The sequence below is a fragment of the Fundulus heteroclitus genome, chromosome 8 (assembly GCF_011125445.2).
Source record: "Fundulus heteroclitus isolate FHET01 chromosome 8, MU-UCD_Fhet_4.1, whole genome shotgun sequence".
NCBI classification, from domain to species: domain Eukaryota; kingdom Metazoa; phylum Chordata; class Actinopteri; order Cyprinodontiformes; family Fundulidae; genus Fundulus; species Fundulus heteroclitus.
This window is the reverse complement of record NC_046368.1, coordinates 22,184,344-22,210,150: the sequence shown is the minus strand read 5'-3', so window position 1 is coordinate 22,210,150 and position 25,807 is coordinate 22,184,344. Positions and strand designations below refer to the sequence as shown.

General features: G+C 41.5%; 1 protein-coding gene across 1 annotated transcript in view; it reads right to left on the bottom strand.

Annotated features, from left to right (window-relative positions):
- The window catches only part of lamc3 (laminin, gamma 3), a 218,938-nt gene that overhangs the window by 14,661 nt on the left and 178,470 nt on the right, over positions 1–25,807 (bottom strand). The window contains exons 13-22 of the mRNA XM_036140365.1: positions 22,340–22,528; positions 21,794–22,039; positions 19,944–20,097; positions 19,709–19,851; positions 19,381–19,559; positions 14,603–14,783; positions 13,258–13,514; positions 6,351–6,427; positions 5,858–5,992; positions 1,481–1,697 (exon numbers count right to left, since the gene is read on the bottom strand). Coding sequence (XP_035996258.1) covers positions 1,481–1,697; positions 5,858–5,992; positions 6,351–6,427; positions 13,258–13,514; positions 14,603–14,783; positions 19,381–19,559; positions 19,709–19,851; positions 19,944–20,097; positions 21,794–22,039; positions 22,340–22,528 — 1,778 coding nt within the window. The remainder of the gene's footprint in view (positions 1–1,480; positions 1,698–5,857; positions 5,993–6,350; positions 6,428–13,257; positions 13,515–14,602; positions 14,784–19,380; positions 19,560–19,708; positions 19,852–19,943; positions 20,098–21,793; positions 22,040–22,339; positions 22,529–25,807) is intronic.

Here is a 25,807-nt window from a genome sequence, read left to right as displayed (position 1 = left end):
ACTGCATTCACCAATTAGGTGATATCATGGGAAAGACAGCTATGACTCTTGTTGGACAGGGATTCAATTTAGAGTTTAAGAAGGTTATTTGATCTTTATAGCATGGGAGTCGAGTAAATCCAACTTATATCTTATACACTGCTCAAAAAACATTGAAGGAACACCTTTTCCTCACATTATAATATCAAGTCAGTTAAACTTCTGGAATATTGATCTGGTTAGTTCACTAGTAGGGTGATTGTTAATCAGTAGTTTTACATATGACCAGGGTCAGTGTCACTACCAGAATGTTAGGCGTTAGGCGATACCTGGACCCTACAGGGGTTACACAGACAGTCCAACTCCATCAGGTGGGCACATCAATATGTGCCATTGCCAGAAGCTTTTCTGTGTCTCCCAGCACAGTCTCAAGAACACGGAGGAGATTCCAGGAGACAGACAGTTACTCTAGGAGAGCTGGACATGGTCGTCTGAGCTCCTCAACCCATCGACAGAACCCGTATCTGGTCCTATCTTCAAGGAGGAACAGGCTGAAAACTGCCAGAGCCCTACAGCGTGAACTTCAGCGGGCCATTGGTGTGAGCATCTCTGAACAAATCATTAGAGACAGGCTTGATGAGGGTGGCCTGAGAGCCTGACACCCTCTAGTAGGCCCTGTACTCACTGCTCAGCTCTGTGGAGCTTGACTGGCATTTGCCAGAGAACACCAGAATTGAGCGATTCGGCACTGGCGCCCTGTTCTTTTCGCAGATGAGAGCAGGTTTACTCTGAGGTCATGTGACAGATGTGAAAAGGTCTGGAGAAGCTGTGGTGTGCTGCCTGCAACGTTGTTCAGCATGGTGGGTCAGTGTTGGTTTTAGGAGGCATCTCCGCGAAGGGACGCACAGACTTGTATGGGATAAATGAGGGCACTCTGACTCCCCTTAGGCATAATGAGATCCACTGAGAGACCCTTTGCTGGTGCAGTAAGTCCTGGGTTCCTCCTGGTGCATGACAATGCTTGAGCTCATGTGGCAAGAGTATGCAGGCAGTTCCTGGAGGATGAAGGAATTGAGACCATTGGCCAGCCTCCACGCTACCTCTACCTAAATCCAATAGAACATCTCTGGGACGTCCTGTTTAGGTCCATCTGATGCAACCAGGTTGCACCTCAGACTGTCCAGGAGCTCAGTGATGTCAGGCATGAAGCACGTAGGGGGCATACAAACTACTGAATACAATTTTGAGTTGTAGCAATGCATTCATTGCTTTTCCCTGGTTGTTCAATAATTTTCCTTTTCCTTTATATCGAATGATGTGGCATCGTTTTGGTCGTAACATATTACCCACTCCATGTCAATATAAGCCTTTTTTTCCTAACTGAGATCTTATTTCAAAGTGTTCTTTTAATCTTTTTGATCAGTGCGTATTGCACCCGTGCAGCCATAAAATCACCCATTCAACCTTCAACAATGCGGCAATCTAGGCTGTCTGGACTGACCTGCGTAGTGTAGTTGTCCGGATGTGTTTGGTTGAGCTCTGTTTGGTCAATGTCTGATGTTGCGCTTTCATCCAGAGTCAGCTGATGTAAGGATGATGTGATGTTACCCAGGGCGAGCTTTAAAGTAGCATCTCTCTTCTCCAGGTCCAGATGTTCAGCTATGGTAATATTTAGCAGTGCGGTGAGGTTTTTCTTCTGCTGCTGCATTCGTGTTATTCTGGCATGAAAGGAGTAGGGAAGAAGGGAGAATTAGTTACACATGAAGTAATAAAGATTAAGCTGGCAAAAAAATCTGCGCGTGTGACATTCATTTAATGTGTAAAAATACTAAAGTGTTTGTACTGCAGAGTCATTAGGGCCTTGTGTTCACTGCACGCGTTCGGCAGCATTCATTGTGATATTTTGGCTTGGAGACCCTGTGCATTTATTAACATGTATGTATCACGGGAACTACACTTAAGACCCGCGAGTAGGGAGGAGTCCAGAGGGGGATGACACTGTGCAAAGAAAGTGTGATGGATAAGGAAAGGTGTTGGATGCAGTGTGCGGAAGATGTTAAAATTGCCATTTTTATCAGCTTCACAGCTGTAATCATATCCAATCTGTTTTGCTTCAACAGAGCAGGTACGCAAATAGCTCAGGCAGTTCGTCTTGGCTGCTAAGCATTCCTCAGTAATTAATTAACACGTTTAGCGGAGTGCAGGAATCTTGTAATATCTAGACTAGATTTTTGAGCTTGTTACATGGCTGTGTAGTTTTTATACACTCATCTGGGAAATGTAATTCAGTTTCATTAAAACCTAAATGTTGATGAAATGGCAAAAAAAAAAAAAAAAAAAAAAAAAATGAAGGTGAACTTGAACCACACCAGTGAGGCTCAAAATGCACAAAATACAAAAAGGAAGTTGTCTAATAGTCTTACACAAGGCACCAGACTCTAATTGTCAGCACATTTTTATTTCTTTATTAAAAAAAGACTAAATATCTGATTTACACTCATTTGCACTTTAAGAAATGATCTTTTCCTTGTGACACATGATGGTACATGTACAGAGTGAATACAAGTACACATAGCAACATGTGCTGCTGGACTTCCTGCATTAGGATGAGATAACAAACCACCCACCTCATTCAGAATACAATTTCATTCCAAAAGAGCTTTGATTTGATCACAATATTCACGACTGCCGTGGTTACATGACACATTTTTCTTCCAATCGGCCCTTTATTCCTATTACTTATGTCCATGTAGCCATAGCTAAAAATTATGTTTAGAAAGTTATGAACATGACTTTGCCTACATTTGACAATGAAACACGTTTAAATCACTTTGGAGTCGTTTTTATGTTTCAATAAACTCATGCAGCAGCCATTACTGACGCATGCACAACTGTTGGGAAAATCCTCTTGTCAACAGAGATTCCTCCAACCTGCATTTAATATAAATATGATATTTGGGCTTATCAGATGCCAAAGGTAGCCATTTGGAAATCAGCTGATTTTTCTCCAGTAGCAGTGATGTATAAAGTCAACTTGAATTTTTGGCTCGGTCCACCTTTCTTTCTACACTAGAGCTTCATGAGAAAGCTTAATGTTAACATATAGAGTTTAATGGTAGCTGGCAGTCCCCTCTGTTATGGTGGCTGTATTTGTATAAACAAGACTGTATTTGTCATACATTTACACACCGAACTGACAGTTACATTTACATAGCAGATCATTTTGTTGCAGAGATCTTTGGTGTCTGCCAGGAACCCCAGGGGTTTGATTATTTATGGTAGCCCCCTGGAGATCCTGCAGTATGCTGCTTTTGTACTGTTCATCCCTAGATCCTCGTTTTTGTCATCTGTTTAGTTTTCTGTTCTGAATATATTCTGGTATTTAGATTCAGTTCCTGTCTAGGTATCTTATGATCTGTATTATTTTAGTACTTCCGTAAGTTCTTTATTTTATGCTTGCCTTTCTTTGGTTTAGTTTCTGTTCAGTATTCATGTTTATTCATTCTTGTGATTGTTAGATTTGGTTCCTGTTAGGTTCTGTTCTTTACTTTAGTGATTTTGTTAGTTCTGCTCTTCCTTAGTTTAGTCATGGTTTTTCTCTTGGCCATTCTCATGTTTCCCTGATAGACTCAGTTCTCCCTCTGCACCTGCCAGTTCTCTGCCCTCTCCCTCTGTTAATTCAGTCTTACTCATCTCAGTCATCCACCTGCTACTCCTCCTGTTTTCTCTCCCATATATATATATTGTCAGACCAGCCATTACCAGTTGTCAGGTCCTCCGTCTTCATCCGTCATCATGCCCTGTTCTGGTCATTTCTCCGTGCTGTGTTTCTGCTTCTTGTTTTTCTGTCTGCCTCTAAGCCTTCATCGTTTATTTAATAAATCCTCTTCAGTTCATTATGCACCTCCTGAGCTCTTGTGTGTGTTCCGATCTTACCAAAAACTTGACAGAGTTATGTTTTAATGGAAAATTTAAAAGAAAATAGAAAATGTGTTTTGCTTCAAAGCTATTTTTACTCCCGTTTAGTGATTCTGAAAAGCACAGCAAGAGACCCAAGTGCCGTACAGACATTAACAGCAAGAAGCAGTTATTTTAGAAGTTTTAGGTCGGCGGTACACTCTGTTTTATTATGTTAATGATATCTTTGTCTTTTTGTTATCTGACAAGCCCTTCATTCAATATCCTAACCTGAGAAGTAAATATATCTGGTAAATATTAGTAGTATGTTTCAGGAATCCAGGATTAAAGGACTAATGTCTCAGCAGGATGTGGAAAAACTAATCCATACATTTATTTTTAGACAAATTGATTACTGCAGCGGTGTTTTCACAGGTCTGTCTCAAAAGTCAATTAGACAGCTGCAGCTGATTCAGAACGCTGCTGCCCGCGTCCTCACTAAAACTAAGAAACTAGAGCACATCAGCCCAGTTCTAAAGTCCTTACACTGGCTCCCTATATCTCAGAGAATAGACTTTAAAATACTTCTGTTAGTCTATAAATCCCTGAACAGCTTTGCACTTAAATACATCCCAGACTTGCTGTCAGTGTATCAACCCTCCAGACCACTCAGCCTACTCTGCATACCTAGAACCAAACACGGAGAAGCTGCATTTAGTTTCTATGCTCCACTTATCTGGATCAAACTTCAAGAAAACTGTAAAGGTGCTGAAAGCCTGAGTTCTTTTAAATCGAGATTAAAAACACATTTGTTCAGGACTGCCTTTGACTGTTCTAGTTAAACTGTTTTACTGAAACATCATTAGTTTAATTTAATAGTACACCTCTTTTTAAAATCGTTAATTTTTGCTTCAAGTTTCCATTTTCCTATGTTGTACTTTGTTTTAGTTTCCTACATTTTATTTCAACTGTTTTTTTACTTGCTTTTAATCTGTTTTTATTTTCCTATGTTTTAATCATACCATGCACTTTGCATTGTCCTTGTACTGCAATGTGCTATATAAATAAACCTGCCTTTTTTTTACTTCAGTGGAGGCCAAATTACAATTTTGCAAGAAATATAAATAATATATACTTCCTAGCCCACCTATAATAATAACATTGAATGATGCAAAGTGTTACCTTCTTATGTGGCTACCAAATGCTAAGGTTTTCATTAGTTAAAACAATTACAATACTAACATGCTTCACTGTTCAGACTTGTTGAAGCCGAGACCTGGAGCTCTATTTTTAGAAACAGATTGAACACTTCAGTCCCTTTCCGGTTCGATAGCTTCCAAACAATAAAATGCCTCCGCTAAAGTATCAACACATGGGGAAATATGTGTGGGAAAAGCAATTTAATGGTGCCCATCTGTGCTAAAACTGCTCCGTTTGCATCCTATAAAGTGGCTCTCACGCACACATCCACGGCGATGTGCAGCACTGCTCCAGTGATGAACAGAACTCTCCCGAATCAAGCTGACTCCTCTTAGGAGGGGGTAATCAATTTTGAGTTCCTCGCTTCTTTGCTCTCATCATGGCCACCGGAGGGCTTTTTGCATCATTCTGTCTGGCGTTCAGGATAATCCTCAGAGCAATCACACGCTAGGAGATGCAGCGAGCGTGCTGCAAATCCAAGACAGCAATAGGCTTACAGCGGAGAGAAGCTGTCCCCCCTGTGACTAAATGTCTTACTCCTAAACTCCAGCGTGCGCTTTTAAAAAAAAAGGGTTGCAGTGAAAGAGAGGGCTTTGGGTGATAATGCAAGGATAGGTACACTTTGTTGGAAATACAGTACAGAAGCTGAAAAATCCGGAGTCGAGCTGCTTGTTGGGTTTATAAGTAAAGACTGTGTTGTGTGACAACCGAAAGCATTCTCTCTGCTTGTGTTTGCTTTTCATGCTTGTCTGTATGAGTTAATTTCATTGTTCTCGCTTACTGCTCCGTCAGATTCCTGATGTACTCCTCTGTGGAGTTGTCCTGCAGTAGATCCATCAGGAGACTGAAAGCCTGCTTTGACTCACGTACCGCCCTGCTGGCTATGGCCTCAATGTGGTCCGCCGTTTGTCGGTGACTGAAAAGAATAATAATAATAATAAAAAAAAAGGTGGACAAAGTGAAAAGAGGAGGGGGGGGGGGAAGCATGCAGCGTAGAATAATAGACCATTATGATAGCCTGAGGTGAGGCGAAATAGATTTCAGCATTGATGCTTTCCCCTCACTGGCTCTCCTGGCCAGGTTTCTGGAACAAGCATATAATAGAGCTGCGAGCTCTGAGTGGTCGAGAGCATTGACTCGCTGCGGTGTAACCGCACTGTGAGTGACAAGCCCAAAAAAAAAAAAAAAAAAAACGCAGCCAAGCAGAGATCCACAGATTACTGGAACAGCCTCTGCTTTTAACTGACCACTAAAAGCCCATTGAACACACTTACCTTTTCATTAGGACCTGCGAGTCGTTGACCATTACGCTCCATTTGTTAGGCGCTGACATGGCTTCAAAAGAAATGATCTGTGAAAATGATAGGGAGGGAAGACAACATATTGAGTGGGAGTTCAGGCTTTAAACTACCCACACAGTTTTAACATAATTATGTAATTTCAATAAAGGATGTTTCACACTGGAAAAATAGTTACCAGCCTGCGACAAAAGAGAAGTATTGGAATTGTAGCCAATATTTGCAATGATACTGTCTATTTAAATGCCCTCTCTCTCTGGACACCTTATTAGTTCTTTTTTTAGATACACCTGTTCAGTTGGTTGTTAATAAAAATAGCAAACACGCCGGTCAAATGACAGCGGCTCAGTGGATCCAATCATCTAGACGCGATGAAGACGACTTGCGGAAGTCCCAAAAAAAGTTCCAGATAAGGACGAAAAGCAGATTTACTGTAAGTGGCTTAGAATGTGGTATGGTTGTTGTCGCAAGATGTGCTGGTTTGTGTAATTGAGGAACTTGTTGATCTACTGGGCTTTCCATAACCCGGCCGTCTCTCAGATTAACTGAAAATGCGGGCGGAAAACGAGATAATATGCAATGAGGAAAAGTTCAGAGGAGGATCTGCAGACTGATTTGAGATGACAGCCGACTGTGGTTCAAATAGCTGCTCATTACATGGTAATTACGTGTGCGTGGTACGTGCCCCTCCCCGAAGCCCAACGCATTGAACCTCGAAGATGAGCGGCAGCAAAAAAAGACAACCACTAGGGCCACTCATGACATCTAAGAACAGGCAAGTGAGTCTCACAACAGCGGGCCGATAACAGGTTGGCAAAATGTTACCTGGAACAGCGGGTCTCCATTTCAACCCTGACAGTCAAATGGTAGGGTCCGAATTTTGGGTACATGATGTAAAAGTATGAGTCCATTCTCACTTGTATCAATGGTTGCTGTGCGGTGAACTGAACTGAGGACTGTTTAAAGGCCACATCTTACCTCAGTATTGCTGCTAACAATGCCCATCCCTTTAGGGACCCCCCCTCATGATGGCTACTTCCATCAGGATAATGCGCCGTATCGCAAAGCCCACATTGTCACAAACTAATTCCTTCAGCGTGACAATAACTTCTCCGTACAGCAGCGAGATCTTCAATTACCAGATCTCAAGACAACAGAGCGCCATTTGGATATGGTGGCAGGGGAGAGTTTTATCATGTATGCGCAGCCAACTATGAGATGCTATAATGTCAATATGAAAGCATACATTAAACCTGAGGAGTGTTTAAGACACTGCTGAGTTTATGCCCATAAGAACTAATTGCGGCTCTAACGGTGAAACGGGGTGAGTGTAAGTTATTTAAAAAAGTATGCATACATCCAATGAATTGTTGTCCCAATAACAGTAATGTCCACAGGGCTGAATGCAGAGTCCTTTACTGAGTGACAACCAATTTGGAGAAATGCAAACAAACCAAGCGAACAGCAATTAACGCTGTTCAATCTTTGCTCATTTTGGAAGACTGCCTGCGTATTGATTAGGAGCTAAACAGCTGCTGCAAGTGATGGGAGCTACAGAGGTCCAGTTTGTGTGTGCAAGCACAAAGACAATCAGAAGAAAGGGAGTAGCACTTTGGCAAGGAAAACCTCACTGATCACTCTGAAGTCTAAATAAAATGGCAGGAAGATCCATAACAGCTCCCTTCAAGCCCTTGGCAGACAATGAAAGGCCTCCTAGTGTGTGAAGCACAAGTTGTTAATTTGGGAGTCCATTAAAGACATTTTTGATTTCGGATAACAGTAGTTTGCCACAAATATGTTGTTGGATGGTGGTATGGGGGTGGTGGAGGGGGGTCTATTGTTTAACCTGAAGCATCCTCTAAAAATGAGAGGATACTAATTGTGTCACAAGTAATTTCAGTATGCTTGCATAGCTACCTCTCAGGGCAAAATCACAGATACAAGATAACCTTTATAGAGACACTAATACCTGGGTAACTGTACTTGAGCAATAAGCAGAAAAGCAACACCTTTTGTAACTGATAAGGTCCTGGTATGATTCTGCTTGAATCTTGGACTTTGGCAGAAATGGTCAAGCTAATTTGAATGGGTTGGTTTCCAGTCAAGGACCGCTAAATGGGGGTAAGGTTGGGGGCCACTGAAAATGTTTAATATTAGCCTACTTAATCCTGTTCCATTTTTTGTGTGTTGAAGGTGATCTTTCTGTTGTAACACCTGTTTCAACCCTCTAGCCATTGGTTTGAGGTGAAGTTAAAGCATTTGGAGGTAGTCCTTCCTTCATTCCTCAATCTCAGCATCATCCTGCCATCAGCATGCTTGAAAGTTTGACAATGTTTTTAGATATCAATGCCTCAACAGACTACTTGAACTTCTTCCAGAAGCCAATTCGTTTGTTTATGTGGAGAGCTTCACATTTCAGTTTACGAAGAAGGTATTACATTTAGAGAAGGTGCTTCTTTCCTTGGGCGGGTTCTTTCTTAATCCATGCTAATATATGTTGGCTTTACTGAGGACAAGGATACTGGGGTTTGATCATTTTCCACTTTAAAAGAGGGTTGACCCTAATTGTCTTTTGGGTTGCTCTTAAAGCAGCACTGTGTAACTTTTAGCCAATAGGGGACACTAGATCTGTGACTTTCAGGTTTAGCAACACTCAAGTCCACTGGCAACACTCTCTTTACCCCTCTAGATTATACTCAGAGTCTCCCATTGAAATGGAGAGGGAGGGGACGGGGCAGACCCAAGGGGAGAGGGAGACGGTGGGGGAGCTCCAGGAGCTGTGGAAAAGAAGGACGCGCAGACAAAAGGGCTCAATCATCTGATCATGAAAGGCAGCAGGAATTTCAACAGAGGAGAAGAACTGACATGCAGGTTTGTGAAATATATTTACTGTATTTTGTAACAATGGACTTGACAAACTTTGACTAACTTTCGAGGATGAGAAAAGTAAAACCATGTAAGGTTAGCGCTCGTGTTTAAGGGGAGCTCAGACTGCCGTAAATCAGTGTTCTAGGTCACATGACCCACTCAGGGGTGGTGTTCTGTCGGTGTGGCATATCCTGTCAGATTAGCATACCGGTAGTTGATTTTAATATCTCTGCCTCTTAGTGTAGACTATCTTATCAAAACAACATATGTTTATCAAGCAGTATGTTGATGGTGCTTGTTTGAATATATAGTTTATGAAGGAGTAGGCTACGCTGTTTTTGACAGATTTTTACGTGTTTAACCTCGATCAGTTTGGAGAAACCTGCTAAACGCTAATAACTCGATCAAACCCTATGGTGAACAACTCAAAAGGAGGTTAAACGATTTTACGGCTCCACTTGCTAAAACGATTGTAGAAAACTTCTGTGTACATTTCTTACAGGGCATGCAATTAAGTAATGTGTAATTAATATGCAGTATAATACACATAAACCATCTGTATGCGGCTAGTGCTGTGTACTGACCTGAAAACTCGTTAAATATATCTCAAATTAAGCTAATATTGGGTCAAAATTGACACAGTGCTGCATTATACATTACAATCATCCAAGGGTGACTGTTAGGATCAGATGGGTGAAACATGGACAGGGTTCAACAATGATCCCAAACACATGTTTGGGATCACTCACAAGTTTTGTAAGGCTTCCTGAATGTTTTTTTTTGAAGCCACAACCACAAACATATTAATAAGTTGTGGACTTTGCTTAAAAAAAGAAAAATGGTCAGTTAGTTGAACTATGCGTACCATTTTTCTGCCAATTTTGCCTGATGAGGGATATTCATTAAAATATTATTGGGTGTTATGTATCTGTTTGAGAGAGATCAGTTAAATTTTGTGTACCTTACTCGTTTTTTTTTTTTTAATTAGTTTTTAAAATGTATTTAAAATTTTATTGTTTGATCATTTGGTTCAGAGAAGAACATAAACAGAACCATAAATAATATGACAAGTGTGCTGCTGAATATTTTTTTTCAGACCTTTCCAGAAATATCTGATGTGTCATTTTGTCACTATCATCATTTATATTAATGTCTGAAGCCAGACATGGGACTCATTGTCCCTCAGGGTTTTGTTCAGACCTGGCAAATTAAATGAGCTACATTCTGACAGTCTTGGTTACCTATGATTTTTTTTTAAAAATCTCTTTCTTGGTATATTCAAGCTATTAATCCAGGTTCACTATGAAGGTCTCTCAAAAGCGCAAACCACATTTTAAAAGAATTTAGAGCTGCTTCTTCCTAGGTCACGTTGCAGTTTTTCTGTTACATCACTCCTAAACATCTTACAGCCCTTGAGTATTTCCACATCTTGTTCCACCTAGGGTTTCATCTTTTGCAGCACTCTACTTCCTGTTTGTCTTACCAAATATAAACTCATCACTTACTGCCATAAACCTCAAAGAAAGAACCTTTCTCACAGAGGACTCTTCTTCAATCACCTGCTGAGAATTGCCGGCATGTCTTACGAAGTTTTTGGCTCCATTTTCCCCATCCCGAGAAGTGGTTTAGAAACAGTTATTCATCCTCCAAGACCTTTTTTGTTGTTTGGATGCCAGAGCTTTTTTTTTTATTATTATTTTAAAAAATTTATAAAGTTGCTCTTCTCTGAGTGAACAAAGCTTGATGTATTGATTTTCTGATGCCACACTCAATTTCGGTCTGCCTGTTCGTGCCTTGGATAGAACTGATCCAGTTGTATTGAAAGTTTTTTGGAGCGCAATACTGCCTTTAGAAACTGTCAATACACCTGTAATAGGACAGAGGAGGCCTTGCTTTGCCCAGAATAACAATAGAGCTTCAGACACTTCACTTAAATCTGGCACTATACTTCCCTCCATTTAAACATGTTTTTTTTTGTTTTTTTTACTGAAACCTATGTGCATCCTCTTGTTCTTTTGTTAAAACAGGTAAACTTGAATAAGGTAACCCAATCTTGTGCTTTTCTTTGCTAGTTCTGAATTATTGTTATTGTTCTCTGTTTGCCTTCTTTCCGGGTGCTTGTCATTACCATTTCACGATTTTGCACCAGATCTCTTTTGGGAGTAATTTGCCACGGGAGATTTATTCTAGATCATAAAACTAGTTAATAAGTAGCTGCTTTGGCAAACCATTATTTAAAGTAATTTTGTCATATCTACTAATGGTTACTTGTAAGGATAGGTGCTAATGCTTTGATCTCTACTCCTATTGTCAGCATTTTCTTGTTGTTATGTTCCTAACGGTCTTTTCTTATTCTTAGTTGTGTCATAAGTTCATCTCTCTGTGCTAATATGTTAGGAGTTTTTCCATGTTTGTACATCTCTTTGCATTTAGCTTTCTAGTTTATTCTTACGTTCTTTATACTTTATATAGTTATTTCTGTTAGCCCTGTCCCTTGGGTTTTCTTGTATTAGTGTTTCTGCTCAGCACTAGTTTATTTCTCCCTCATTCCCACCGACTCCTTCATCCGCGCATACGCCGTTCCATAACAAACAAAAGCCTTCTAATCTATGGTGCATTTCCCACCGGCTCTGTGGCGCTACAGCATGACAGAGAGCCCTCCTATGTCCTCCTGTGTCGTTGTTCAGAAATACGGATCGAGTCCATTTGTGATGGAACGCGGAGAAAAACGCATCAACTTCTGAAAACCAGTTGAGCCAGACAGCAAGTCAGAGACAGAAAAAGTAAAGCAGACCCACTATTATTTCAAATTAAAAGGGCGAAGGGGGCGGGGCCTTCTGGAAGCTTGAACAGATCCTAAATGTATCCAGTTTGGATTACCGTACAGCACAGTTTGCAATGAAAGGACAAGAAAGGTAGTCAGTGTGAAGCCAGCCTTAGTATCTTCTCCTCTGATAGGTCCACTTCAGCTGTTCCTCATTTACCGTGATTGGTTCTTCTGGTTTGACTTGCATTTCTAACCCCTGCCTCAGTGTATATATACTCGCCCGTTCTCTATGTTCCTCATTGGATCCTTCTCTTACTCTTACTGTGCTCCATGCCGGTCCAATGTGCTACTGTAAGTTTTTGGTTTGCTTCAATAAAATATACTTTATTACAGTTTCGGATTTCCAGTTGAATAAAAGTTTTCTATCGTGTCTTTTTAAACACTTAATCTTTTATGAAATTATAGAACAGCGTCATATATGCATCCTTAGTATTAACGTGCTTGAAATTTAAATTTATTAAAGTAGTTTGCATTTCTGATGTGTCAGTCACTGCAGTCTGAGGTCTGTAGATGGGTGACTGTTGTCTACTCCCTCAAGTGGTCTGGAGCATTTCGTTATGTGGAGCTTGTTTGCAGCTTTTTTTTAAAAGAACTTGCAGTTATATTTGCTACTTGCAGTATTTTGCCTTTCGATGTGTTTTGTGTTTGTGTGTCAGCATCATTAGTGTCTGCAGCATGTTTGCACTTTGTGCGTCTAATTTCTGTGACTGCAGCGCTTCACTTTGGCTACATTTTTCCATTGCATGTGTTTTGTGTGTTAGCCTTTTTATATTTGTTTGCAGTGCGTTTGCACCTCTCGGCCATCATACTTTGGTATTCAATGGCACAAGCAGTGAGTTTTTGAAGAATCGACCAAATGGGGCCTACTAGAAATGTTGAGGCAACTTTTCAAAACACGCAAAACACAATGTCAGGAGTTTAATACCGCTGTCATCAGAACTGGGACATTTTATAGAGCACTGTGCTAAACCAGCCAGGAAAGTGTCTTTTGAAACAGAGCCAAATCTGTTTTTTTTCATTGTTATTTTTTTAACAAATTAATATTACTATATGAAAATGTGCAGAGATGAATACCAGTAAAGCAAGGTCATGGCTATACACCCCTACGCCCTGTCATTCTCAGTGACACAACAGTTGCTTGCACAACCTAACCTCCCAAATTGCTGATACAGAGCATGTGTCACCCACCACGTTGTCCAGGTCCAGCGTTGCCTGCTTCAGCTGATCCGCGGATGCCCTGATCATCAGCAGGATTTTAGTGAAGGTTTGACACCCTCTTCTATTTTTCTCATCATTGCTCCCATCCTTCCCCTCTTCCCGGTCCTCTTCCTCCGTCATGCTGATGCTGCAGTTCAAAGCCAATGTAATGCCGTGCAGCTGAGCCGAAAGTGCTCCTGCCGAAGCTTCAAGCAAGGAAAATTGCTTTATGAAGGCCTCCCGTGCCTCTGGAAGAACAAAGCAAATAAAAACCGCATTAAGCCTTTCATGGATTATTTCCCCGATAATGTTATTCTTCCTATACTCTTTGTAGCTCGCAACCATCTCGCTTTCTAAACTCTCATTTATCGGGGTAATTCATGCAAGGACTCTTATCCTTCCTGCCAGTCTGCTGGAAGAGAAGAAAGAAAAAAAAACAACATATGGGAGTCTGTCCAAATCCTCAAAACACCTCTGTCAAACTCACTTTGCAGTTTATGTGGTTAATCTGACTGGCTGTTAAAGCTGGTAGTCAAGAGGTGAGAACAATCAGTGCAATATGTGATGGTTGTTGCGTAATTTTATGTCTTTGTCTTATAAAATGAAATTAAATAACTGTGTGTGTCCCAGTATGGGTTGTTTTGCCTCTTGGCGCCCACACAGTGAGCCTGTGGCTCCCACATGCTCATTAAATTATTACCAGGCCACCCAGTGTCTTAAAGAGCATCACTGGAATGTGTTTGTGTGAGTGGTGTGGGTGTTAGGATTTGTTAGACAACTGTTATCATGATTGCAACTATAATCATTATAAACCGGGGATTAGAGATGCACCGCCTGTCATACAAATGGGGATTAAGTTAGTCACACGGTGCCTTGTTTTATATTGTTATGATTTGTCTCCATTTGGCCAGTGCAGCTGAGCCTGTAAGCCTGTTCCCCTCAAAAGATAATGAGGATATATCAGCATTGTGTTAAAGTAATTGGGGGTAGGTCGGTATTGTCGCCCGCTTCCTGATTTAATCGCTTTGTTGTGGCGCGCGCGCGTGTGGCGGCGCCACGGCGGGTGAGATGCAGAACGGCCGTCTGCAGACAGCCGGAGGTGGCGCCACGTCAGATGCCTCGGCCATGCTCCCTGATCTCCTATGCACTGATTTGGTTATCTCCCAGGCAGGATGCGCCCGCACAAGACACAAAGAAAAAACAGGCTAGCTTTATGTTTCACAAGGCAAACGCTGTCATGTGTCTCGAAAAGTGACGATCAAAAAGGGGTGGTGTGGGACACATTAAAGGGGGCGACAGACTGAGCAGAATTATCTTGGCTTCTTTGCTGGTGTACCTTGGAAGGCCAGAAAATCCTCCAGTGCGTTGGGAAAAGTATCCTCCCTCTGGTGCTCCCCCTCATAAAGCCCCGCCGAGCTGTACTTCAGTGGGTGGTACCGCTTCCCAAATCTACCTCGGCAATCAAAGTGAGCCAGGAGCTTCTCCAAATCCTGCAGGCGAGTCTGAAGCTTTTCGGCCTATAACATAATGATTTTAAAAGAATCAGTGGGAGTGCACACTTAAAAAACACAGAAGGCAAAAAAAAAAACAAGCCGTAAAAAATAAAATAAAATAATGTGGCACTAAAATATCTGTATTCATTTATTCAGATGCAAAGATTGAGATGTGACTTCAATTCTTAGTACACCAACACATATAAATGTAGTATTTCAACAAAAGCAATGAATAAATGAATAACAACAACGCGATAAGGATGGAATACCGCTTTTCCTATCTGGATCCTCGCGCTAGTCCGTGTGCCATAGGCAGAAGAGGAAAGCATTGCAGGAGATAAGTAGATTAGACTTCTAGAGAATAAAAGTCAGCTCTAAAAGTGGAATAAAAATCATGTGATTAGGCTTCACAGTTAAATAGTTGCAGATTTATTAAAAGGGACCTTTAATGTTGGCGGGATCGCACCTCTTTTTAAGGGGGAAGACATCTTACAAGAGTTGCACAAAAGACCCATTCAATCATCAGCTGTGCTATCTGCTAGTAAGTAACCAAAGAGTCAACCGGGTTGCAAAGAATCTTCAGATTTTCACCTCACCCTTAAATAACTCCTATTTTCAAGATTTGATCCTTTGTCCTGCTTTTTTTCCTCAATTAAAGGAGCTATATCTGATTTTGCATAAATTCCAACCGTGAGTGAGGAAAGCAGTTTACTTTGAACTGTAGGCCCCGCCCTAAACAGTTTTTCTCCATGAGAAACCCTTGACAAGTGCCTCTAGGTCGTGCATAATCCTCCAAAGGAAAAATGGCTTCATCAAGGGACTTTTCTTGGTTTTCCTTGACATAAATGGCTGCGTCTTGGGTAAATTATATTTTCTTATGTGAATGGTCAACCCTTACTTGCTGTTCTGTTTATATACCCTGTGGTGGATGTGTTGGAGGAGCTCCTGCTAAGCTGCCTAGTTCCCCGTGAGTCCCAGCTGCTTGCTCAGCCCGTTCTAGTGGTTTCTCGGTCCGCATCGTCTGTTTTGGTCTTCTCCTGTTTTCATCTCTGGTTCTGGTCCGCCACCGCCTGCTTCCCTTGTTCAAGTCTGGTTCTGCCAGTCACTCCACTTGCATGCTCCGGTCTCCTGACCATTACTGTCTACCAGCATGTTCATCCACAATTCATTATTACAATAAGCTTTTTAGAACTTAACTCTGTCTGGCTGATATTGGGTTCTCCAGCTCTATTTATAACAGGATGCTTTGCTGAACCTGTGACAGTGAGGGTCAGGGTTGACGTGAAGAATGATGGAGGTAAATTGCAGGGCAATCTTGGAAGAAAACCCTTTCAGCTTTTGGTAATGGCTTGGGACTGACTAGATGTTCAGCTTCCAGCAAGACAACGCTGAACATGCAGTCCGAGCTACACTAGAACAGTTTAGATCAAAGCATGTTTTCAATGTTATCCCTCAAACTCCATACCTAAATCCTTCTGGGAATCTGCATTAAGGCTTTAAAACTGATCTTTACATCCAATCCAACCAGGCGATTTTACCCAGAAGAAGTAGCTAAAATGTCACCGGATGTACAAAGCTGATAGACAGCAGAGAGGATCATCGGGGCTCCTCTTCCCTCCATTAAGGGCATTTCATCTCAGCGCTGCATGTCCGGTCCGTAACATCATCAGTGACCCCTCACACCCGCACCACGGACTGTTCTCCCTGCTGCCCTCTGGGAAGAGGCTTCGCAGCATCCGACTGTTGAACTCTAAACTGGACTCTGCATCACACATGCACAGAACTGAACTGTATGGTGATTTCGTATCATTATTTTTTGCACTGCCAACATTGCTGAACTTTTATAACCCATTTAAAATTCAAAGTACACAACTGAGCGTTTACTGCATTTTTGCACCATTATTATCTTGCTCTGCCAACATTGGACTTTTCAAATGAATGCCTTTTTGCCCCACTATTTGTGCACTATAAACTTGGTGAAACGTTCTTCTGCACACTTTTTTAAAAACAGTTTTTCTCCCGCACTGTACATTCTTATCACTGCTGCACTTTATATTGTAATGTTATTTTATTTCAATTGCAATGTCATTACATTGTTATAAGCTGTAGGCAATGAAATTTCGTTTTGTATGCACTCAGTAAAGTTTGTCTAAGTCTAAGTCTAAGATACACACCTCAAAATACTTACATGTGTGAAATGATGTTCTATAAACTATTGACACTTTAAATGTTTTTGTTTTTAAATCCTCTGACCACTAAGAATCAGAATCAACTGTTCCAATGTTCTTCTTCACAACTATGCAGTAGTTTATTATGACCTAAAATCTAACTCTGATAAAATACAGCGGTCCTTGGTTGTGATGTGAGAAAATATAAAAAAGAATGGCTATGAATGGCTTGATGTTCCTCCATTCTTCCTCTGTATTTTGCCTTACGAGGAAAAGACAAATGAGAGCACCAATGTGGAGAGGTGTAAGAGGCAAAGAAGGAGTGGAGAGGCAGTGGGGTGCGAGGCGGTGCTGGGTGGAGGACGCAGAGGACAGGGACAGTAATTGCAAGAGTTCAGAGCAGACAAGGGTTTGGGATGTTCTCTGAATTGCTAACACTCTGGATAGCACTGCATGCATTCGCGCTGGTACAAGGACGCGTAGCCGCTCTGGCAGAGGGAAAAGAAGATGTGTAGAAACGAAGGCAGAATGTGTCAAGACGTATTGGATTTTCCTCATACGGCAAATCTGGGGACACGCGCTGTCTTGGCGCACATAACGTGGGCTGCAACAGATCCAAAGGGACAGAACGAAGCTCAGGAGATCATTAGGGCAAATGTCTCTTTCTATTTCACTGCACATCAACGGTTCGCCTGCAATCTCCAAATACAAAGGAGCCATATGGCTGTCATGAAGGTGTACAAAGGCGGCGTGCCCCAGGGGAATGTGATATTTAAAGGGAAAAAAAAAGAATTACACCTCATGAAAGCAAGAAGCCAAGAAACGCTACGTAGGTGTGAAACCTATTTATATGCATTTTTGCAGCGACCAAGTGATCAAGACAGATTTATAAAAACCCAAAATGAGATACAGAAAATGAAGATGGATGAAGAAAAAGAAAGCTATGTTTATTCAAGTCAAGTAATATACAAAATCATTTGGAGATACTGATACCAGAATGTACGGTATTCCAGTTGTATAATGCCACATCATATTGTTCCCAATTTGGATTTGGAGTTTCTTACATGTCTAATGTGTTTTAGTTCTTAGACAGACGGGGCAAAACAGAGCTTAAATGAACCACAACACGTAAAAAACTTAGACTGAGGCTTATTTGCTCATGAACAACAAAGTCAAAATACATAGCATGGGCGGACATGTACTACACACTTATTAGTTTCATCTGAAATAGGATGACAAGAAGGAGGTCTCTGTACTTTATTCTTTAGTAAGAAGCCTTGTTAGAGACTAAATGAGATCCGGGATTGTTGTAAGTTTTGTCAAAGGTTTGAAACATTACAGACTGTCATAAATGTGAATATCTTTAAGATTAAGAAGACATTGAAGAAGTGTGGATTCCTCTAAGCAGGTTTTAAGAGAAACCTTTTAAGAATCAAGAATATTTTGTTGTCACTATGTCACCATAATGACATTTTGGTGAGATACCGGCTCAGAATTCCCACATAACACCCAGACACAAAACAAGACATGATGTCCAAGGTGAATGAAGCTAAAACGTGATTTAAATGCTCAAATACAATAAAAGACAGCTAGCAGTCACTTTACAGAGAATTATACAATTGCATGACTGTATGAAATGCTCCCTGACAAGTTAAAAGTGTGCAACTTGAAATGTTCAAATTCATTGATTTGTTAAGTCAAAAGGACAGGTAGCAGTCATTTTACAGCATGATGTAAAATGCTGTGCGATTGCATGAGTGTATGAGACAAACATTCCCTGAAAAGCTAAATAAAAGTGTACAAGTAGTCATGAGCAAAAACGTAAATCTTGAAGTTAAAGAACTGTGCAATTTGGATGTCCAACCAAACACTGCCTGAGAAGCTAATAGTGTGCAAATAAACATTAGCATGTGAGAGGCAGTATAAATAATTACCAATCGGATGAAGGACCTGTGGAACCAGCAGCCTGTTTGTAAACAGGAAAGCGGCTGGAATGGTGGTTTATCTCATTGTCAGCTGGGGACAATTGCCTTCACAGCTTTGGGAAAGAAGTCAAGTAATTTTTTGATTTAACGCTGCTGAATTGTTTTCCTGATGGAAGCGGGACAAACAGTGCATTGCCCTGGTGGGTGGGATCTGTGGCTATACGTCTGACTTGTAGCATAAATGGTGTCTAGATCTTGTAGATGGCATCCCACAATCCCCTGTGCTGACCTCACCATCAATGCTAAATCCTTTTAAGTCTGGAAAACTGAATTTGAACATGGCTCTTCAATTTAAGTTCCATGTAAGGTTTTGAGTAATGTTCCTTGGAGGAGTATTTTTTTCCCCCCATATTGCTTTAGAATACCTGAATTAGGATGTTGGTTTAAAGCAGCATTAAAACAAATTTGAAATTCCTTAAATACCTGCCTTTGTTAGCACAGACGTTTTCTCCAGCAACCAGAACTCACCTGCTTTTTGACAAGGCCATAGCAAACGGGACATTCCTCACACTGGTGAGTGGCTCGGTTGTGGAAATAATTCAGCTCGCATTTGTCGCACTTGTGACCCACGAAGCCCCGGCGACACTGGCAGGTGCCGTTGCTGCGGCACTGCATGGAAGCGGAGCCCATCGGGTCACAGTTACAGGCTGCATGAAACGGGGTTTAGACGGGAGCAGAGTGATGAAGCGAAGGTAAACAATTTAAGACTTTGAAAAAGCTTTCAAGTGTGATCTGTATTTGACAATTAGACAAGGGCACACGGTGCGGTTGCAAGGCCAGAAGCGAGGCAGCGTACCAATGCAGCCTCGTGTGGAGAATCCAAAAAAGCCGGCACGGCAAGAGCCACACAAGGTCCCCGCCACTCCTGGGCGACACACACACTCCCCGGTGACTGGATGGCAGGCCATTGACAGCGAGCCGACTGGGTTGCATTTACACCTGGGGAAGGCAGGAAAATATCTTAATGGTAGATTCAATGCGTAATCTCTCCAATACACCTTCTTTCAGATGCAGCGGGAATGAATTTTTACCTTTCGCATCCAACGCCAGGCCGAGGGTTGAAAAAGCCGACTTCACAGTGACTGCAGTCCCGGCCGGACACATGACTGAGGCACCGGCAGTTCCCTGTCGTGGGGTGGCATTCGTCAACAGGTCCGGCGGTTCCCGCAGCATTGCAGCTGCACGCTGGAGAAAATCAATAAAGCAATTTAATAGTTAACTTAAAGGCAATGATATATAGCTGACAGCTTAGATTTGCATGAAACGCTTTTTCCTGCGGAATATTTGATTCGTTTTATCTCATTCGGAGGGTAAATTAGATAAAGTGACAGACAAGAGTATAGAAATTCAAGCGTCCCTCCGTAACGTCGTTCTGCACATAAATTCAACTGGGGATTACAAATAGATGTGAAATATAGGAAAAAGAATATGAAAGTCAAAGGATGAACACCTCAGCTGTTACACTTTGGGTCTCGTTCTGCCTTTGTAACTTTATTTAAAAGTTCACTCACCCATTTTCCTTTTTCAACTTTCCCAATTCCAGGCCTATCTTTTTCTCTGATACAACTCTGAGACATTTGTTCACCTCATTTGAAACTTTTGCCTTTTTTCAACTTTCAACAAAAAAAAAAAAGAAAAAAACATGCACCTACGTGCCAGAAGTGGAAACTTGAAACGACTACTGCTACATTACTGTTAAAAGAAAAATCAGAACCCCGACACCATTGAATTTCTAACATTCATAGCTTTCTATAACTTCTCTACTGCAGTCTGTGAGAACTCCATCTGAGGTCCTTGCAATGTGAAATTAGCTAACTCATGTGTTCAGATTTTTCTCTTAGTTTTCTTTAAAGATCATTGAGAATCCGAGTTTGTCAGACATCTGATATAATTTGGCACTCCTTCTTAAATAGTTGTGCATCAGATACACTAACGGTCACAATTTTGTACATCGCTTTGCAGAGTTACAAATTGAGGCAAAGCTGCAACAAACCAAACAGAATTTAGCAAAGACAGCATGAAACCTACAATACCAATAGGAGGATTATGTAAATTTTTGGATTTTGTAATGCATTTAACCAATTCTGTTTCCCAGCTGAAATTATTATAGTAAATTCAGTGAATTCCAAACATAACAAATGTGGAGTTTCTCTGTGCCACACAGGGTCAAATCACCTTTAAAAAGTTAGAGGGAAACCCCCATAGTTTCTGCAGGTACTTAAGAAGTATGGACTCTGGTGAAAAATTTTACCACTTTCATTTTTAAGAATCGAGGAGCAATTCACCCACAGAGTAAATTGTGCAAAATTTGTTTGAAGGAGCAAAGATGATGCTTTCAATTCAAACCCAAGAATACTGCACCAGCTGCCGAGCATGGTGGTGACAGCATCATGCTGAGGCTCTGATTCGCGGTCCGGTGTGGCATCAAACTAAGTGGTTGAATTTATGAGGGCAGATGACTGCCTCTAAATTCTGCTTAAACCAGCAGCCAAATAGTTTGAAAGTTGGACTTAATTGGATGTTTGAATGAGTTAATCATCCCAAGCATGCATCAAACTCATTTGTCTTTTTCCAAAAGACAAATGGCCATATATCACTGGAGGAGTGTGCATGCTTGTGAGGGTGTGCTTAAAATTTGGATCTTGTGTGGTTTAGAGTACACCCCCCGAAAAAAGTCACACCTATGCACCCATTTCTAGCTCTTAAACGTAGAAAAAAAGTCAATACTAAAAAAGAAGGGCTTGAAACGCCAAAGGTATTGTAACAATTTTGCCCGCAAGTGTATGTAAACTTCTGATTGGCACAGTGCCTTCAAATAAATTCTTGCATTAAATAATTAACAGACCAGCACAGTTTTTTAAATGTGTCCTCAGTTACTCACGCCTGCACTTCTCTCTGGCCGTTTGGCTCAGGGCGTCGCCATAAAAACCTCGCTGACAGCTTTGGCACTGGTCGCCCTCTGTGTGGCCAAGGCACTTCAGGCATCGGCCGGTGACGTGGTCACAGACTCCCACAGCATTCAAGTCCACGTTTCCGTTGCAGGTGCACCTCGTGCAGGGCCGAGACGTCCCCAGCGTTCCCAGGGGGTCGCCGTAGTAGCCGTCTTCACAAATCTGACAGCGCAGGCCTGCACGGGCACAATGAACGGCGGAGGAGCAGAAGAGGGAGGTTAATGGTGACGCTGAAGGTCATTTTCGTGTAACATTAGAGTCTGCTCTAATTAAATTAAATCCGCTGATTGAATTCGCCTAAATCACAGGTGGCCCTCTGCAGAGAGAGGAAAAGCAAATGAGCTGACTTAAAATGACAGCCTTCTCAGTAACAAGCTGATGTATGGAGACATAGTTTGGATCTTGCCACAGAGCTCCTTGTTTACTTTGCCGACTGTCCATGCGCATCATCTTAAATTGGAGGAATCCGCTGTCACCTGTCTGTCCTGCAGGGCAGTCGGTGCAGACCACCTGTCCGGTCTCCGGGATCTGGGCGCAGCTGCTGCGGCCTGGGCAAGGGCAGGCCTGACAGTCACCAGGTGTGCCAGTCAAAGCGTTGCCATAGTAACCCTCCTGGCAGCGCTCGCAGGTCGTCCCGGCGGTGAAGTCCGAGCACTCACACACCCCTGTGACGCAAAGAGGAGTTACACGTGTGCGTCGCACAGGGGCACCAGCTCATAAATTAACAGATGAAGGAGGTTTCCTCTCCCCGCCAGCAGAGGACGCTGTGTCTCTGACCAAAGAAAAAGCAGACCACTACAGTCCATATTCTGCTTTAGAGAAAATAAATAAATAAAACATTCCCTACAGCACACCATGGAGAGCAGAAGACAACTAAATTCACCCCGACTATAATTGCTCTGGGAAATATGGGAGCCAAATGCAGTCCGAAAGACCTTCAAGAAGCAAAGCAATTCCCTCACCGTGAGGGGGGGGGGGGGAGATTACCAATTCTATGATGTCCGAAGAACAAACTGTTGTTTTGAAATTCAGGGGGAGAAAAAAAAAAAGAAAAGAAAAGAAAATCAGCTTTCAGCTACAAATGACTTTAACTGTGCAACATGTGTTGATTTACACTCGCGTACACACCCGAACCCCCAGATGTATTCTATTCAATTTACAGAGTGGATTTTCTGTCCACCTGCTACATTTTAAATCCATTAAGCTACAGGCAGCTACTGAATGATATGACACGACGCAGACCTGGCAGAATATCCACAGCAATGATTCGATGTGTGAGTGTAATGCGGAAAGACGCTTAGAATGCTGGGGCTGTCCTTCTGCTGCTGCTCAGTGACCCACAGTGGTCCAGCATCCCAGCCCAGAGACAATTAAGCCCACAAACACGCTCAAAGCCAACTGTGGGTAACGACCTAGAGATGAAACACTGAAGATTTGACATGACATAGAGGCACTCTGAACAAACATAAAGCAAACAAATGACAAGTTTAATACCATAAAGTGTATGGTTTTGAATATAAGCTGTAAATCGCAAAATACATTAATTTGCAAAGTTTCAAAGGTAACTTTCTATATTAGTTTCATGTAAAAAATGCTTTGTAAAGTGTCTATACCTGTTGAACTTTTTTTTTTTATTTTTTCCTTTTGTTACATAACAAACAGTGACAGAAGTTAATGTAGGAAATATGGCTCACCACCCAGGGCAACATTGCCCGGGGGTCTGGGGGGCTGTTATGGGTATTGGGGGGCAGAAGCACTTAAGAACACACAATTCAGTTAATTGCGCCTGACAATTGCCTGGTTGCATATTTTTCATGTCAATTCAATACTGAATGGGCAACCTTATGCTATGTGAGGTGTAAGAATTGTCTAAGAATAATGGTTTTATCATAACAAATAGCTGATTAATCCAAAGACCTGGTCTAATGCGTGACTTCAAATTCATTATAAATGTCTATTCCTTTTAAAAAAAGAATAATAAATCCAGAGTTCATAACAATTCAGATTCTAAAGCACTTCTTCTTGTCAAAGAAAAAAAAAAAAAAACAACTCAACATTTGGTCTACTTTGCAAGTTCAGATTTAGGCTACATCCACAAGGTGCCGAGTATCGTATCAGAAAAGTTTGAGCGTAAAGATGAAACGACATAAAGCCAGAGGAGCCATAAGAGGTGTTGTGATACCTATTACCATCCCAGTGAGTGGCGCTGTAATGCTGCTACAGAAGTAAAAAGGAAGAAGTGCAGGGTAACATCACCTGCTGTTGTTTCAATAACAGCAGGTGAGAGAAAGGAGAAAAGAAAAGAAGCATTTGTGTTGATCGCACTGTCATTGGTGCACACAACCACAGTAGAGAAGCAAAATGTGTTAGTGTAAAATGCACGATAAAAGACACAACAGCAACTCTGAAGTCTGCCTATATTATTGTTTGAGTTAGCGCATGCGTTTTAAGGGAGAGACGAGGTCTAAACACACGTTAAACATTCCCAGTCTAGGAGTCGGTTTTAAATGTTGCCGGATTTGCAGCTGCCTCGTCTGGACTGGACTCTCTATCCAACCAAGACATTTGTCAGATACAGTCAAACCTGTCTTTGTGTGGACGGGGTCTCAGCCTAAATTGAACAACTGTTTCTTTTCTTATAAAACAAAACAAAAGAATTTCAGACTTTTTTAAAATTCAAAGTCTAATGTACTTCTTGTCAAAAATGGAGAGGTATAAGACTAAATCTGATGTATACATCCTCCAGTGGTATAAAACTTTGACCTACGGACTTCAATGCTTTTCACTGTTAATAAATATACACTTTATGTAAATATGCCTTGATTTTTAGTGGGGGAAAATATTTTTATGGAGTAGATCTGGAGTTTGATCATCTTTAAAACCGTTTTTAGGCCAGGTTTTGCAGTCCCAGATATATGCTTACTAATTTAACCGAGCCTATTTAAGTAGTTTACAAGTACATTTTGTGAGAAAGAAAAAACAAAAAACAATGGTTTACTGTTTCTATAAATTTATTCCAGCAGACAAACTGCATAACACTTGCATGTTGCTGCTGCAGATTAATAGATCTGAGTAGCCTCCACCTGAAATAGTGCAATATTTTGCAATTCTGCTCTATGTTACCCTGTTTACCGTGACTAAGAGAGGTGCACCACTGTTATAAGACTCAAAAAGCCAAATTCAGATTCAGACTCATTTAGTTTCCATCCGCATGGCTTTCTGACTGGAAAGGTCACGCTGATATGCAGCAACTTTTACTTCCAAATCATTGGCACAGCTATTAGGTTGGACTGAACCAACTCAAAGGTGAAGAAGGATGGGACTAAAATGTAGCCAGAATTTCGAATAGCTGCGTTTAGACTGCGAGTTAAAAAAATACAATTAAAACACCCTTTAAAATATATACTAGGGAACATAAACATGAGTTTGTGGAGCAAATTGGGTTGTAGTTGCTCCACTTACTCTGATGTTAACTAAGAAGATGATAATAACTTCTGCAGTGAACTTCATCCATCCATCCATTTTCCTGCACGCTTATCCCTAATCCCCATCTCCAGCTGTCAATGGTCGAGAGGCGGGGTACACCCTGGACAGGTTGCCAGTCCATTCATCCATACTCACACTAAGGAGAATTTAGAGAGGCCAATTAACCTAACAGTCATGTTTTTGGACTGTGGGAGGAAGCCAGAGTACCTGGAGAGAACCCACGCATGCACAGGGAGAACATGCAAATTTCTTGCAGAAAGACCCAGGGTTGGATTTGAACCCAGGACCCTCTTGGTGCAAGGCAAAAGCGCTACCCACTGTGGCACTGTGCAGCCCTTCTGCAGTGAACTTAACTATCAAAATCGGGTTAGTCTACAAAGTCCCAAAATGAAAAGGAGCTGGCCCACAACCGTTCTTGACAGAACTGCCACTGAATATGACCACAAAATCTAATGGGT